This window comes from Protopterus annectens, chromosome 9.part0 (genome assembly GCF_019279795.1).
Source record: "Protopterus annectens isolate FY-2018-M chromosome 9.part0, PAN1.0, whole genome shotgun sequence".
Taxonomy (NCBI): Eukaryota; Metazoa; Chordata; order Ceratodontiformes; family Protopteridae; genus Protopterus; species Protopterus annectens.
In genome coordinates this window covers 95,507,997-95,525,870 of record NC_056743.1, presented here as the reverse complement: position 1 = coordinate 95,525,870, position 17,874 = coordinate 95,507,997, and the positions used below count along the sequence as shown (strand labels likewise).

The 17,874-nt window shown below is 42.5% G+C and overlaps 1 protein-coding gene across 2 annotated transcripts in view; it reads right to left on the bottom strand.

Annotated features, from left to right (window-relative positions):
* Positions 1 to 17,874, bottom strand: part of ATG13 (autophagy related 13) — a 1,186,869-nt gene that overhangs the window by 219,795 nt on the left and 949,200 nt on the right. For both annotated transcript variants that reach the window (XM_044082606.1, XM_044082607.1), the window contains one exon: positions 299 to 376. In XM_044082606.1, the coding sequence (XP_043938541.1) occupies positions 299 to 376 (78 nt within the window). The remainder of the gene's footprint in view (positions 1 to 298; positions 377 to 17,874) is intronic.

The window sequence follows — 17,874 nt, the reverse complement described above, 5'->3', positions numbered from 1 at the left end:
CAACAATACTGATAAACAAATAACTACTGTAGCAATGGCCATCTATACAAACACGTTCAGCACTTAAAATGTACACTGAAACTTTCCTAAAATACTTCTACACCATTTAGCAGTTTATATTCATTTACTTAATTTTTGCATTAATCATACTTTTGCACCACTCCGGTTCCAACATTATATCTGGAAATTACTTACGGACTACTCTAACTGCCCTTCCTGAAAAAGCACTGTAGTCACATAAAAAATGTATGGCAATATCTCTGTGGGCAAAGAAAGAATGTCTAACCACAGAACTCACCATAATGTCATTCTCGTCTGGCTCAAAACTTCTAGGAGCAAAGTCAGCAAATGGTAAATCCAATCCAACAAAATTCACCTGTAGTGTGAAAACAATTTGTGAAACATTTTTTGTGATTCACACTAATATGGTAACAAAATGTTTAAATAAAATGCAGATTATGTTCCAATAAAAGAAAGCATTAAAACATAACCAAAGCACTACCAAAATTTCTAAAAATTACTACAGACATCCAAAATATAACTTGTATGACAATGCATAAATACAAAATACTACTACTACAAGTTGTACCACTTCAACTGGTGAATTGTTACTCTGGAGTCAGTTCTTAAAACGTGTCTATACTACAGAAAGTCCCCGGGTTACAGACATCTGATTAAAGGACAACCCATAGATAACAACAGGCTGCTGCAATGTCGAAAATAATGTGAAAATACAAAAAAAAATCTTTAAAGTTGCCCAAATCTTACCTTGAAAATTAAGAATTATGTTGTACTTTCCTTTTCCGCATTCTCCCCATTTGTGAAGCTGCTCATGCATCATGTTAGAACAGTTACTTCCACCTTCATGGAGAACAAGAGATCTGATCGGTCAAGACCGCTGTCTTGTACAGTACAGTACTGAAGCAGTTACTGTACTGTACTGTAGAATGGGCAAATGACATTGCGGCTCACTAGGGTTTAGGTGACAGTAGGTCGTCTGGGAGAGGTCTGAAAGTTCAGGAAAGAGTGGAAAACATTTGTGGGTGATGCCTGTAGTACAGAAATGTGAAGTGAAGCTTAAAAAGAGGTAAGTTTAACACACACACACATATATATATATATATATATATATATATATATATATATATATATATATATATATATATATATATATATGGGTCCATATGACTTGGTCGACTGTTCATTTGGTCAACTGTTTATTTGGTCGACAGGTCATTTGATCGACAAGCATTTTAGGTGGGGGGGCTTCACCCCCCACACCCCCCAATGTGGGTGGCTGTGCCCCCCACACCCCCCCTAACTATATATATCAACTCCAGGGTCGCACAACATTGGGGTAGGGGGCAAATGCTTGTCGATCAAATGAACTGTCGACCAAATAAACAGTCGACCAAATGAACAGTCGACCAAGTCATATGGACCCATATATATATATATATATATATATATATATGTATGTATATATATTTTTTTTTGTAGGGAACATTCTGCTGTACTATATGAACATAGTTACTGTACTGTTATTACACCGTACTTACAGTACTATTATTGTTACTACAGTATACAGTATTACTTTTAAGATTTTTTTTTTATTTGGAAGTGTTTCTAAAGTGCTTTATATGCAAAGAAAAGTAAAATAAATACTAGACTGAGGCAAACATTTGACTAAGTGACATTTAATAAGAACCATATGTACTTGTTTCAACTTGCATACAAATTTGACTTGAGGACAGAGTGAAAAACAGATCTTGTCCTTAATCCGGGGACTGCCTGTATATACAAACTACACTGTACAGTTTTGCTTAGTGAAATTTGCATTTCATTTTATTACATTGTTCATATTTGACAGGGAAAATGTCATTGCATATTTTGCTAGATACTCTTAGTTTTTCCTTCCTTGCATACATTCCATGGCGTAAAAACATTATATGTTTTGCTTATTATTTTTTTTTGTTTACTTTTTGCATTTTCATCTTGCATTTCACATTTTACATACATTTTGCATATATAGATTCTACTGTCACTAATTATCTGTTTTGCCTTTTCCATTTAGCCTGGGTTGCAGCCAACTTGGCTACTAAATGACATAAAAATATATAAATAAGCAAATCCATACTCTTTCTCATCTATGTAAAAAATGAAGTAGTTAAAAATTACATTCTCAGCAAATTGGTTTTCAGTCTCTTTCACCATTTATTTATACTGCAGTGTCTCATCTACATGCACAAGGTCCCTAGAGAAGTACAAAACTTCCAAGTATGGGGGTGCCAATGAGTCTGACAAGATAGCAGCATACATTGGTGACTCCTCAGCCTCCCTTGAGAAAGGCAAATTAAGGAGAACAGTGTATTAAAGGTAAAAAGAAAATGTTATTGCGGCCAGTTATCATACATGACATCAGCAGAAAAAAAAGTTTACAAACACATGCTTAACTTCATTTATTGTTGAGGATTTTTTTTTTATTTATGTATTTATTTATTTACACTGCTGAGGATGTTGTCAGAATAATGTATGATCTATTGTGCCTATGGAATGGCCTAGGAGTGATACAGCAGGAAGTGTCTGTCCAGTTACAAAATATGGCTTCTCAACACCATATGGATATGCAAGTCAAAAAGTGGAAGACTGAAATACACAGATTTGTGTTAAAAGGAAAGTAGTTCATCTACAACTGCTAAAGGTTGATAACACAGAACTGATAAGGGTGGGGCAATACGCAAATGCCTTGAAGAGTGGATGGCAGCAGTGTAGTGGATTCTACAGAAGTATACCTTACGCTTGTACCTTTCAATCCACAGATATAGGCATCTAGACGGGGTGATGGTTGACATGGCAATTTAGGTAACCAAGATACCCAACTCATAAGCTCCTCAGTCAGAGCCAAATAACTGTACAAAGCAGTGCACTGAGGGGCTTTGTAATGCAGGGTCACAAAGTCAGATGTGCCAAATATGTTTCTATAGGTCTTTAAAAGAGGAACCAGTACTACAATTCTGTACTGTGTCATAAGGACAACGAAGGGGAGCACAATAAAAATAATAGATCCTGATAACCTTGTAAGCAATATGACAGGGCCAGACACTGGACTTTCAGACCTGGAAGGAGGTGATTTTTTACTGCATAGAAATGACAGCCAAGCAGGTACAGGAAAGAAGCATACTGCGTAGCCAAGTTGGTGGAAGACAAATTAAATGGGACAGACTGGGGATGGCATAAACAGCAGGTAAGTGAAAAGTGCAGTTTTGTACCTACTATAAATGTAGATGTTCGAGTGCTAATACAGCTGCAGTCATAACAGATGGGTTTTCCTGCCATCAGGCGGGTCCTCGGTCGGCCGAATTCCAAAGTCTAGGTCCAGCGTCGGATGTCGTCGCTTCTTCCCTGACATCACTGCGACAGGGGTATAAAAGAAGCAGCCGACGCCATTTTATTCAGTTTTTCTTGCCCCAGATGTCAGGTGCCCCCAGAAGGAAGGCAATACATAAATTTATGTAATAATGCAATGCAATATAATCAAAAAACAGTAGTTGCAAGCAAATACACCATAAAAGAATACCCCAATCAGGTTGTATGAGGAGGTGTTAGCCATTAGGCCTGTCCCAAGAGGGGAAGGAGGGAGGAACTGGACTGCAGCTGTATTAGCACTCGAACATCTACATTTATGGTAGGTACAAAACTGTACTATGTTCATCGTGCATACAGCTGCAGTCATAACAGATGGGTAGAATCCCAAAGCTAAAAAAGGGGTGGTAGGCACTAGGTGGAACTAGGAGGAGCTAGAATGCCCTGCAAGACTGCAGTGGCAAAGCCTGCTCTAGATTTGGAGTATAATGGTAGGTGATAGTGCTTGGAGAAAGTATGTTCAGAACTTCAAGTGGCAGCTTCCAAAATATCTTTGGTAGGAACCCCCCTGAGGAAAGCTGAAGAGGTAGCTGTGGCCCTTGTGGAGTGAGATCTAATGCCTGCAGGTACAGTTTTACCATGAAAAGAGTAACAAAAGCATATGCAGTGGGCTATCCATTTTGAGATTGTCTGTTTGGAAATAGGCTTCCCTTGAGCTCCTGTAGCATAGGACACAAAGAGTTGCTCTGATTTTCTGAAAGGCTTTGTTCTGTCCAAATAATAACGTAGCTGTCTGTGAGTGTCCAAGGAATGTAGTAGTCTTTCTCCTTTGTTTTGAGGATTAGGGAAAAAGGTAGGTAAGTGGATAGCCTGATTCAAGGCTACCCTGGATACTACCTTTGGCATAAAGGAAGGATTGGTTCATAAGGAAACTCTGTCCTGATGGAAAATGATGAAAGCCTGCACAGCCATGAGGGCTTGTAGTTCCGAAACCCTGCGAGCTGAGGTGATAGCCAGCAGGAAGGCTGTTTTCCAGGACAAATATTGCAGTTCTGTTGAAGCAGCTGGCTCAAAAGGAGGCACGGTCAGTTTTTCTAGAATGAAATTGAGGTCCCAAGCAGGTACTGGTTGTTTCCTTGGGGGTTTTATATTCTTAGCCCCTCTGAGGAATTGTCTTAAGAGGGGGTGAGAGAATAAAGGAGGATCAGTGTTGTATTCTGCAGAAATGGCTGAGGCATGGATTTTGATGGAGGAGAATGAAAGTCCACTGCTTAGCAACTCAGCTAGGTACTGTAATATTTTAGGTAAATTCAGTATTCCAGGATTCTGGCCCTTTTTCTCATTCCAGGCACAAAACCGTTTCCATTTTGCGGAGTAGGCTTTTCTTGTAGAAGGTCTTCTGGCCTCCAAAATGACATTCTGCACCTCCTTGTAGAGTAGGGTCTGTTGTGATTTTAAGGAATCTTCCATGCGGCTAGATCGAGTGTTTTCAGCTGACTGTGAAGAGTTTTGAAGTTGTGCTGAGTCAGTAAAAGAGGCATTAGAGGCAGGATCCATGGTGGGGAATGCGTCAGGCTCCTCAGGAGTGGGTACCAGTGTTGCCTTGGCCAGTCTGGAGCAATGAGAATCATCTTTGGTCTGTCTGCTCTGGTTTTTAATAGAACTTTGGGCAGCAGAGGAAGAGGTGGAAAGGCATAAACTGTCATTGTTGTCCAACTGAAAGAGAGTGCATCCACTTTCCAGGCCTGTGGATGAAAGGTCCATGAGCAGAATTTTGCCAATTGGTTATTTCTGTGGGAGGCAAAGAGATCTATGTCTGGCCTTCCCCATGCTTGAATTATCTTTGTAAAAACTTGAGGATGCAACTTCCATTCGTGTGGATCTCTCATATTTCTGCTTAGGTTGTCTGTCAGCGTGTTTTCCTTGCCTGGCAGGTACTGTGCTTGAAGTTCGATTTGTAATTCCAGAGCCATGTTCCAAAGAGACATGGCTAGCCTGCATAGGGGGTATGAATGGGTTCCTCCCTGTTTGTTTATGTACCACATTACTGTGGTGTTGTCTGTCGTTATCAATAGCTGGCCTGGATGCAGTAGGTCTTTGAAAGCTATAATAGAATTTATTACTGCTAGCATTTCCTTTTGATTGATGTGTAGGTGCTTTTCTTTTTGGGACCATTGGCCCTGAATGCACCGATCTGTCATGTGCGCCCCCCAGGCATAGTCCGAGGCGTCTGTTGTGATGACTTGATTTGCTTGAGGCTTGCAGAATGGGAGACCTGTGTTTCTTTGGCATGCTTGAGCCCACCACAGAAATTCCTTTTGAAGACATGGAATCAGTGGTATTATTATTTCCAAACTGTGGCTGTGTTGAAACCATAGGTTTTTTAAGTACCATTGAAGTTTCCTCATATGCAGCTTTGCACATGGGATTAAGTAGGATGCAAGATGCCATGAATCCCAGAGCCTGCAGGATTTTCCTTGCAGTTAGCCTGGTGAAAGTTGCCAGTTTTCTGAAGTATTGAGTTAGTTGCCCTTGTTTCTCTGGCGTGAGGCAGGCCATCTGGGTGTTTGTATCCAAGCTGGCACCCAGGAAAATTATTGTTTGAGAGGGTATTAGCCTTGATTTCTTTTTGTTGACTGTGTATCCCAGAGAATTAAACAACATTATTACAAACTCCAGATGTTTCAGAAGTATATGCTTGCTGTCCGCTTGGATCAGGCAGTCGTCCAATTATGGGTATATTTGTATCCCTTGAAGTCTGCAGTAGGCAATTACTGATGCCAGGCATTTCGTGAACACTCAGGGTGCAGTAGATAAGCCAAAGGGCAATGCAGAGAATTGATAATGTGTTGAACCTGCAAGAAATCTGAGGTATCTTCTGCAATCTTGTCTGATTGGGACATGCAGGTATGCCTCCTTGAGGTCCAATGTTACCAGCCAAGACTCCTTGCCCAGCATGGGAATAAGCTGCTGTAATGTGAGCATCTTGAATTTTGGCACGAGTAAAAATGTGTTTAGGATGGATAGGTCCAAAATAGGTCTCCAATCTTTGCCCTTCCTTGGTTCCAGGAATAGTCTGGAATAAAAACCTTGACCCTGTTCTTGTGCAGGTACCTCTTGAACAGCTTACATGTCTATGAGATCTGAAATTTGTTTTTGTGCCTCTGCCCTTTGATTATGTGGCAGGTTTGGCATGCCTCTCATTTTTGGAAGGGTGTGAAAGTGGAATCTGTAGCCTCTGTCTATAATGTCCAGGATCCATATGCCAATTTTTCGAAAATAATGCCAGTTTTCCGCCTAAAGGTGCTGCCATTTGAGCCTTGCTTGGCATGCAAAGGGGAAAAGTCATTGGTTCTGCTTTCTGAATGGCTGTGAATTATCCTCACCACCTCTTTGTGTAGGTGCTTGCCATTGTCTGCCCCTAAACGATCCTTGAGATTGTCCTCTACCCCTCGGGCGCCTGTATCTACCTCGTTGGGGTCTGTCCGTGGCTGGAAAGGACCAATTTTTTGAAGGCCAATTTCTACTGAAACATGGAGGTTGTGCCTGTAGGAAATCTTTCACTGTTTGCATTGATTTTGCCTTTTCCTCCATTTTCTTTAATACCTCCTCAGCTTTAACACCAAACAATACATCTTTTTGCAGGGGTGCATCTAGTAATTTAGCTTTGACATGATCTGGTAAGGTTTGCTCTTTGAGCCAAGCATGTCTACGTATGACTGATCCTTTAACAGCAGCTCTACATGAGGCCTCTAAAGCATCAAAACCACATTGCAAGGTATGTTTACCCACTTGTTCTGCACTATGTAGCAAATACTGCAACTCCTTCAAGTCTGGTTGTTCAGGTTGTGACATTTTGCTTTTCAACTGTGATAACATAAACTGTTGGTACTTTAGCATATGGAACTGACAGTTTAATGCCCTCATGGTTAAGGTGGCCGAGGAGTATACCTTTTTCACCCACCTTTCTAAAGCTCTGGAATCTCTCTCTGAAGGTAATGGATTTTTAGCAGTGGAGGCCTTAATTCCCTTGGGACCCTGTGAAACAGTTTCTGGGTCAGCCGCATGGCTTTTGTATAGGAATTGGTGTGAATCAGGAACCCGGTAATACCTGTCAGGCTTGACTGGAGCTGGAGGTAAAGAATCTGGGTTAAGGCAGGCCTCCGAATACACATCATCTAGTATGTCTAAGACAGGAGGTATAGCCAGAGGCCTGTGCTGAGGGAGCAAGAGGAAATCCCTAAGCCTTTTCTTGGAGTCTGAGTACTCTTGGCCTTCCCAGTGGAAGTGTTCCCTCAAGGTATGTAAGGTTTCCCCGAAAGAGTAATCCTCGGGGGTGGGGGGGGGGTGGACAGAGGGAATGGACTCCTCTGCATCAGAGTCTTCAAAAGGGGAGTATGAATGTTCCTGGTCTTCAGAATGTTCTGAAATAATGGAGGCCTGGTCCGAGGAAGGGATTCTTCCTCCACTCTGGGCCTTTGTCCGGGGGTTGAGAACCCCTGATAAGAGTAATTAAATCCTCAGCCATTTTAAGCATCTGCTTTTTAGGCATGGGGCCTTGAGAGGGGCCCTGTGGAGCTTGTCTTTTAGTATGCATGGCTGCTTTAGACTTAGTGAAAGCCTTGATGGAAAAAGAAGAGGAAGGCCTGAAGACACCTTGAGAGGTGGCAGGCCTGTCTAAACTCTGAGTTTCACCGCCAAGAGTGGCTTCGGTATCTGTAGTCGGGTGTGGGCAAGAGCCTGCGACCTCGGGCACAGAAGACACCGCCAATGAAGTGTCATCGGTAGTCAGGGGCTGCGTAGGCGCCTCGCTGAGAACCGGACCACCTGTAGTCGGCTTTGGCGTGGTGTCGGTAGAAGTCGCGGACCTCGTATGTCGGTCCTTATCTTTGCGTCTTTTACTCAAAACTGGAGTCGGAGTATCCAACAACATAATGTAATTAAACTTTTTGCCAAAATAGTGTTGGGCAAACTCTGCCCGACGTTTAATAATGCGTCTGTTGAATGTAGCACAAAAACGACAGGCCGAGACGTCGTGGTCCGGGCCTAAGCAAGGAATGCAGAGAGAATGAAAATCCTTATGCGGTATTTGCTTCCCACATAAAATGCAATTATTAACTTTGTCTGACATCGGTCTGAGGCAAGAAAAGTTTCCCCAACGGGGTACTTAGCTTTCAAGAAGACTTCGGTTGAAAAATATTCGTAATCTCAGGAGCTGGCCGACCGGCACTTGCGAACTGCTTCTGCACCGCGCGGCAAGAAAGACTGAATAAAATGGTGTCGGCTGGTTCTTTTATACCCCTGTCGCACTGATGTCAGGGAAGAAGCGACGACATCCGACGCCGGACCTAGACTTTGGAATTCGGCCGACCGAGGACCCGCCTGACGGCAGGAAAACCCATCTGTTATGACTGCAGCTGTATGCACGATGAACATCTACAGAAGCCAAGCAGGTCTTAAACTGGTGTGCAGTACAGTTTAGGGCAAAATAATCAAAGATGGATATGTTGATATGAACAGGGATGGTGGCCAGGAGGGATTAGAAGCTGCTCTACCTTAAAGGAGGTTGCTTTCAAAGGCAACATATGATCATATTTCTTGGATGACAATGATGAGAGAGAGATGAAAACAAGACATGTTGATGTGAGACTGCCAGGGGAGAGGAAGAAAAAGAACAGAAAGGAAGGTATATACCAGAGATGTTGCAATGAGGCAGTCATGGCTAAATAACAGCTGTTAATATTTGAAGACATGATTAAGGCATTCAGAAGAGCAACCATAACCTGCTTTTGTCAATGCTGAAACAATTCATCTTTAGACAAAGTACTGTTTCATGGTTCCAAAGTTATCCGACACATAGAACCTTTCAAGTCACATCAAATACTCTTGTCTTCTACAGGTAACCTCAGAACTGGAGTTCCCCCAAAGCTCTGTATCAGGTCCTCTATGTTTCTCATTATTTATTAACAACCTTAAAGGGCACGTAGCCAAATCGTATCTAACCTCATACACACATGACATCATCTTAACAGAATCCAGCAAATGCCTAAACAATCATTCTCATAACTTTGCAAAGCAGCTCAAGTAACAAACTTAATGGTTCTACGGCAAAACTACCCATTTTTTTCACCCCTCTTCCCTGTCCTAACTTTTACAACTATTTGTCATAGTAGCATCTCCACATAAAGTAACACAATTTAATTGCTTTACCATTACTGATCATCAAAACGACATTATTCCACCTGTACAAGAATATAAGTATTTAGGACTTGTGCTAGACTCCATACTTTTTCTCTCACAATTAAAACTCTTTTAAAGAATCTCACACTAGCTCACACCTACTGCATATTCATTCAGACTACAGATAACAGACAATATAATATGCAGATCTGTCCTACTAGCAAGTCCTCTCTTTCACCACTGTAACCTTCTTCAAAGATTAAACTGGCTCCCTATAACACAAAGGGCAACCTATCTCCTTGATGCTCATCTGTAGAACATACTAAAGGAAGGCTACTGCCCAGCAATTAAAATAAAAATGACTCATTAGGAATGTGTTTACACTCTAAAAAATCTCACAAGATTGCACTACACTACTTAACAGACCCGTTTTTAAAACTGCTATTAAAGAATTTGCTTTCTCCAAACTAGACCTTGCTTTATGGGACACAATGCCATCTGAAATAAGGGGGTTAAATTAAATTACAGACTTTAAAAATACCCCATCTCAGCACTTACATAATGAGGTCAATTGTAAATGCTACAGAAATAATGGCTAGCTAGACCTCTCAGTTAAGCACCTCCCAAACCTGTTCTAAGCCAACCTGTCCTTCAGGTTAATCTACTTCAACCTGAAAACACACACTGTATTCACTTTATCTACTTAAAAAGTGTATACAATGTAAGTAATCTTTTCCATAACATTTTTATATTTACATAATATGTATAACTGTTTTTAATCACACTGATATGTGTTCAATGTAATCACACCTTCAAGCACTAGTACAGCTCTTGCTTTCGTGTTACAAAAAAAAATTCTGTATTACTGTCTTTTCATCTAGGTCTGACCAGCCCATCTATCCGGTTAACAAATAGTAAATAAGTAAGGAATTAAATAAAATGGTGCTGACAAGACAAATGGAGGCAGCAAGACAGAAAACCACCCGATCTGTGATAAGAATTGATGACTTGAAGGGTGGTGATGTGACTTTTTATCAACAATTATCATTTCTCCATATAATTAGTGAAAAATTCTGCTATCACCACTCTGTGCTTAATTTTTGCAGTGTTTAAATTATCTTCTTATCTGCTTTGTGCATAAGAATAGCCAAAATGAATACATAGCGTACCTTTGCTTATAGCACTGCTAGTGAATAGTGATAGTTGATAGTGAATGACTCTGTTTAAAAGACACTATTTTAGTAGAATCTTGCTTTAAATATAAAACCAATTTGTGTATATGTTGACACTGTTTCAGCTAACTAATACTTGCCATCCTTACTATTTTGCTTATTATACAGTCTATTTAGTCATAAAATATTAAAGAAATTGATGTGTACTATATAAAAATTATAGAAACCGACATTAGCCCTGCACCGTGTTGATTTGAGGTGTGAGTGTACCCTACAGGCAGTTACAGTATTTCTGTATGTCCTGATGTCTGCATGGTCAAAACAGTCGCCTATCAGTTTAGCTGTAATGTGATGTACTACTCCCTCCTTGCATAACCATTGCTGCGGTTTGCTTGTTTCTTTTCTTCTTTCTCTGACTAATTTCTCTCATCTCTCCCCAACTTCCCTTATTCCCTTTACTTCAGGCACCTTATGAACTTGTCCTGCTACAATTCATCAGGTTTCAACAGTCAAGCAAGAAAAACATACAAAAGGAACTATCTCACTGAAATCCACAGCGGTCCATGCAAACGGCTAAACTAAACCTGGAGTGTGCATTCATCTTCATAAATAACTTGCTCCTATTTTTTTTTAAATAATACGAACTAGAGAGTTTACAAAACACCTAGCCAAAAGCTACGTTTCTAAAGTGGTTCCCTTCCCCAACCTCCCCTTACCAGTCGCAAACACCATAAAATAAACTAACAGGTTGACACTTACCTGAATAACTTCCCTACCTTTATAGCTACACTCTATATAGGTTTTTGACTAAGCAAAACTACAGTTTTGTACCTACCATAAATGTAGATGTTCGAGTGCTAATACAGCTGCAGTCATAACAGATGGGTTCTCCTGCCGTCAGGCGGGTCCTCGGTCGGCCGAATTCCAAAGTCTAGGTCCGGCGTCGGTTGTCGTCGCTTCTTCCCTAACGTCAGTGCGACAGGGGTATAAAGGAACCAGGCAACGCCATTTTCTTCAGTTTTTCGTGCCCCAGATGTCAGGTGCCTCCAGAAGGAAGGCAATACCTAAATTTGTGTAATAATGCAGTGCAATATAATCAAAATACAGTAGTTGCAAGCAAATACATCATAAATGAATACCCCAATCAGGTTGTATGAGGATGTGTTAGCCTATAGGCCTGTCCCAAGAGGGGAAGGAGGGAGGGAAACCTGGACTGCAGTTGTATTAGCACTCGAACATCTACATTTTATGGTAGGTACAAAACTGTACTATGTTCATTGTGCATACAGCTGCAGTCATAACAGATGGGTAGAATCCCAAAGCTAAGAAAGGGATGGTAGGCACTAGGAGGAGCCAAAATGCCCTGCAAGACTGCAGTGGCAAAGCCTGCTCTAGATTTGGAGTATAATGGTAGGTTGTAGTGCTTGGAGAAGGTATGCACAGAACTCCAAGTGGCTGCTTCCAAAATATCCTTGGTAGGAACTACTCTGAGGAAAGCTGCAGAGGTGGCTATGGCCCTGGTGGAATGAGCTCTAATGCCTGTAGGTACAGTTTTGCCATGAAAGGAATAGCAAAAGCGTATGCAGTGGGCTATCCATTTTGAGATTGTCTGTTTGGAAATCGGCTTTCCTTGAGCTCCTACAGCATAGGACACAAAGAACTGTTCTGATTTTCTGAAAGGCTTTGTTCTGTCCAAATAATAACGCAGTTGTCTGTGGATATCCAAGGAATGTAGTAATCTCTCCCCTTTGTTTTGAGGATTAGAATAAAAAGTAGGTAAATGTATGGCCTGATTTAAAGCTACCCCTGGATACCACTTTAGGCATAAAGGACGGGTTGGTTCATAAGGAAACTCTGTCCTGATGGAAGATGATAAAAAGGCTAGACAGCCATGAGAGCCTGTAGTTCTGAAACTCTACGAGCTGAGGTGATAGCCAGAAGGAAAGCTGTTTTCCAGGACAAATATTGCAAATCTGATGAGGCAGCTGGCTCAAAGGGAGGCAAGGTCAGTTTTTCCAGAATGAAATTAAGATCCCAGGTATTGGTTGTTTCCTTGGAGGTCTTAGATTCTTAGCCCCTCTGAGGAACTGTCTTAAGAGAGGGTGAGAGAATAAAGGTGGATCAGTGTTGTATTCTGCAGAAATGGCTGAGGCATGGATTTCGATGGAGGAGAATGAAAGAACACTGCTTAGCAGCTCAGCCAAATATTGTAGTATTTGAGGTAAATTCAGTTTTCCAGGATCCTGGCCCTTTTTCTCATTCCAGACACAAAACCGTTTCCATTTTGTGGAGTAAGCTTTTCTAGTTGATGGCCTTCTGGCCTCCAAAATGACATCCTGCACCTCCTTGGAGAGTAGGGCCTGTTGTGATGCTAAGGAATCTTCCATGCGGCTAGATTGAGTGTTTTTAGCTGGCTGTGAAGAGTTTTGAAGCTGTGCTGAGTCAGAAGAAGAGGCATTAGAGGCAGGGTCCATGGTGGGGAATGCGTCGGGCTCCTCAGGAGTGGGTACCAGTGTTGCCTTGGCCAGTCTGGAGCAATGAGAATAATCTTTGGTCTGTCTGCTCTGGTTTTCAATAGAACTTTGGGCAGCAGAGGAAGAGGTGGGAAGGCATAAACTGTCATTGATGTCCAACTGAAAGAGAGCGTCCACTCTCCAGGCCTTTGGATGGAAAATCCTTGAGCAGAATTTTGTCAATTGGTGATTTTTGTGGGAGGCAAAGAGATCTATGTCTGGCCTTCCCCATTCTTGGATTATTTCTGTAAAAACTTTTGGATGCAATTTCCATTCGTGTGTATCTGTCATATTCCTGCTTAGGTTGTCTGCCAGCGTGTTTTCCTTGCCTGGCAAGTACTGTGCTTGTAGTTCCATTTGTAAATCCATGGCCATGTTCCAAAGTGACATGGCCAGTCTGCATAGGGGGTAAGAATGTGTTCCTCCCTGTTTGTTTATGTACCACATAACTGTGGTGTTGTCCGTTCTTATCAATAGTTGGCCTGGTTGTAGAAGGTCCTTGAAAACTATAATAGCATTTATTACTGCTAGCATTTCCTTTTGATTGATGTGAAGGTGCTTTTCTTTTTGGGACCATTTGCCCTGAATGCACCAATCTGTCATGTGCGCCCCCCAGGCGTAGTCCGAGGCGTCTGTTGTGATGACTTGATTTGCTTGAGGCTTGCTGAATGGAAGACCTGTGTTTGTTTGACATGCTTGAGCCCACCACAGAAATTCCTTTTGCAGACATGGAATTAGTGGTATTATTGTTTCCAAACTCTGGCTGTGTTTTTCAGGTACCATTGTAGTTTCCTCATATGCAGCTTTGCACATGGGATTAGTAAGATGCAAGATGCCATGAATCCCAGAGCCTGCAGGATTTTCCTTGTAGTCAGCCTGGTGCAATTTGCTAGTGCTCTGAAGTATTGAATTAGTTGCCCCTGCTTCTCTGGCGTGAGGTAGGCCATCTGGGTGTTTGTGTCCAAATTGGCACCCAGGAAAATTATCTTCCGAGAGGGTATTAGCCTTGATTTCTTTTTGTTGACTGTGTATCCCAGAGAGTTCAACAACATTATTACATATGCCAGATGTTTCAGAAGAATGTGCTTGCTGTCCGCTTGGATCAGGCAGTCGTCCAAATAGGGGTATATTTGTATCCCTTGAAGTCTGCAGTAGGCAATTACTGATGCCAGGCATTTCACGAATATTCTGGGCCAAATTGCAATGCAGAGAATTGATAATGGGTTGAACCTGCAAGAAATCTGAGGTACCTTCTGCAATTTTGTCTGATTGGGACATGCAGGTATGCCTCCCTGAGGTCCAATGTTACCAGCCAAGACTCCTTACCCAGCATGGGAAGAAGTTGCTGTAGAGTGAGCATCTTGAATTTTGGTACAAGTAGAAATGTGTTTAGGATGGATAGGTCCAAAATAGGTCTCCAATCTTTTCCCTTGCTTGGTACCAGAAATAGCCTGGAATAAAAACCTTGACCTTGTTCGTGCGTAGGTACCTCTTGAATAGCTTTCATGTTTATGAGATCTGTAATTTGCCTTTGTGCCTCTGCCCTTTGATTGTGTGGCAGGTTTGGCATGCCTCTCATTTTTGGAAGGGTGTGAAAATGAAATTTGTAGCCTCTGTTTATAATGTCCAGGATCCATTTGTCCTTTGTGACAATATGCCAATTTTTTGAAAACAATGCCAGCTTTCCTCCTAAGGGGACTGCCATTTGAGACTCGCATGGCATGCAAAGGGGAAAGTCATTGGGTATGCTTTCTGAAAGATTGCCAGTTATCCTCACCACCTCTTTGTGTTGGAGCTTGCCAATGTCTGCCTCTAAACGATCCTTGGAATTGTCCTCTGCCCCTCGGGCGCCTGTATCTGCCTCTTTGGGGTCTGTCCATGGCAGGAAAGGACCAGTTTTTGGAAGGCCAATTTCTACTAAAACGTGGGGGGTTGTACCCGTAGAAAATCTTTCACAGTTTGCATTGATTTAGCCTTTTCCTCCATTTTCCTTAATACCTCCTCAGCATTAGCACCAAATAGTACATCCTTTTGAAGAGGGGCGTCTAGTAACTTAGCTTTGACATGATCAGGCAAGGCTTGTTCCTTGAGCCAGGCATGCCTACGTATGAGTGATCCTGTAACAGCAGCTCTACATGAGGCCTCTAGAGCATCAAAACCACATTGTAAGGTATGCTTACCCACTTGTTCTGCACTATGCATCAAATCCTGCAACTCCTTCAAGTCTGGTTGTTCAGGTTGTGACATTTTACTTTTCAATTGTGATAACAAAAACTGTTGGTATTTTAGCATATGGAACTGACAGTTTAAGGCCCTCATGGTTAAGGTAGTCGAGGTATATACCTTTTTTCCCCACCTTTCTAAGGATCTGAAATCTCTCTTGCAAGGTAATGGATTTTTAGCAGTGGAGGCCTTAACTCCGTTGGGGCCCTGTGAGATGGTTTCTGGGTCAGCAGCATGGCTTTTGTATAGAAATTGGTGAGAGTCAGGAACCCTGTAGTACCTGTCAGGCTTAACTGGAGCTGGAGGTAGAGAGTCCGGGTTAAGGCAGGCCTCCGAGTAAACATCATCTAGGATGTCCAAGACAGGAGGTATAGCCAGAGGCCTGTGCTGAGGTAGCAAGAGAAATTCCCTAAGCCTTTTCTTGGAATATGAATAATCTTGGCCTTCCCAATGGAAGTGTTCCCTTAAGGTATGCAAAGTTTCCCCAAATGAGTAATCCTCAGGGGGGATACAGAAGGGATGGACTCCTCCGCATCAGAGTCTTCAAAAGGGGAGTAAGAATGCTCCTGATCATCAGATCATCAGAGTGCTCTGAAATAATGGAGCCCTGATCAGAGGAGGGGGAATCTTCCTCCACTCTGGGCCTTTTGTCCAGTGGGGGCTGAGAACCTCTGATAAGAGTAATTAAATCCTCAGCCATTTTAAGCATCTGTTTCTTAGGCATGGGGCCTGGAGATGGGCCCTGTGTAGCTTATCTCTTAGAGTGCATGGTTGCTTTAGACTTAGTGAAAGCCTTGATGGAGAAAGAAGAGGAAGGTCTGAAGATACCTTGAGTGGAGGTGGACCTGTCCACATTCTGAGTTTCAACGCCAAGAGTGGCTTCGGTACCTGTAGTCTGGGTGTGGGCCGAGCAGCCAGCGACCTCGGGCACAGGAGACACCGCCAAAGAAGTGTCGTCGGTAGTCAGGGGCTGCGTAGGCACCTCGCTGAGAACCGGGCCACGTGTAGTCGGTTTTGGCGTGGTGTCGGTAGAGGCCGCGGACCTAGTGTGTCGGTCCTTATCTATGCGGTTTTTAGACAAAACTGGAGTTGGAGTATCCGACAACATAATATAATTAAATGCTTTCCCAAAATAATGCTGGGGGAACTCCACCCGACGCTTAACGGTGTGTTTGTTGAATGTAGCACAAAAGCGACAGAGCGAGACGTCGTGGTCTGGGCCTAAACAAGGTATACAGAGGGAATGGAAATCCTTATGCGGTATTTGCTTCCCACAAGAAATACAACTATTAACTTTGTCTGACATCGGTCTGAGGCAAGAAAAGTTTCTCCAACGGGGTACTTAGCTTTCAAGAAGACTTTGGTTTCCAAATTTTCGTAATCTCAGGAGCTGGCCGACCGGCACTTGCGAACTGCTTCTGCTTCGGGCACCATGCGGCAAGAAAGACTGAAGAAAATGGCTTTGGCTGGTTCCTTTATACCCCTGTCGCACTGACGTCAGGGAAGAAGCGACAACAACCGACGCCGGACCTAGACTTTGGAATTCGGCCGACCGAGGACCTGCCTGACGGCAGGAGAACCCATCTGTTATGACTGCAGCTGTATGCACGATGAACATCTACTCGAACTTAGAGCAGGAAACCCCAGTGTATTACTCCCTTGCCCAGCAACAGATTTTTTTTCTTGTAGCTTGCACACCCTACTGTCTCGGAACAACCAGCTCCATTCGCCCTCGCTACGCTCGGGCTCACTCTGCTCCTCTACCCTACCCCCATTACCACCACCCTCCTCCTTAGGTTTATACTTATCCAGCCACTCCCACTGCCTTCTCCACCCAACTACAAATCACCACCTTATGCATTCAGCACTCCCCAACAGGCTTCAACAACAAATCAAAGCCTGCCACCACAAATTGCCCTAACCAAATACCTAATAACTTATTTACTCCCTCTAAAACCACACCTAGCTAAACCAACAACCCTATCACCATATACTAACATGGCCATTAAAAACAAACAACCTATAACAATAGGCCTTCACCACTGTCCCACACAGTACAAACAACAAATAGGTACTCTAACAACCCTGCTAATAATACTAACAGTAGGTACAATTACCACAGCCTACCTCCACAACCTAAATGAGCCCATCTCTCCACATTATACCTCTCACAACTACCATACAAGAGCAAAGCCCACAAACATTTCTATCTCTTGCTCTTTAATTAACATACCACCATCACATCAGACTCACTATAAACTACTCTCATACCCACACATTCGAACACACCAAAAAATTTCAGCAAACATATAATGAAATATTTAAAAACCCTAGCCATAATTGTTTTCAATCTAGCCTGTAGCAGAGACATTCACCCTACTCCTGGCCCCCCAGCCTCTCATCCATATTAATACAGCCTCAAA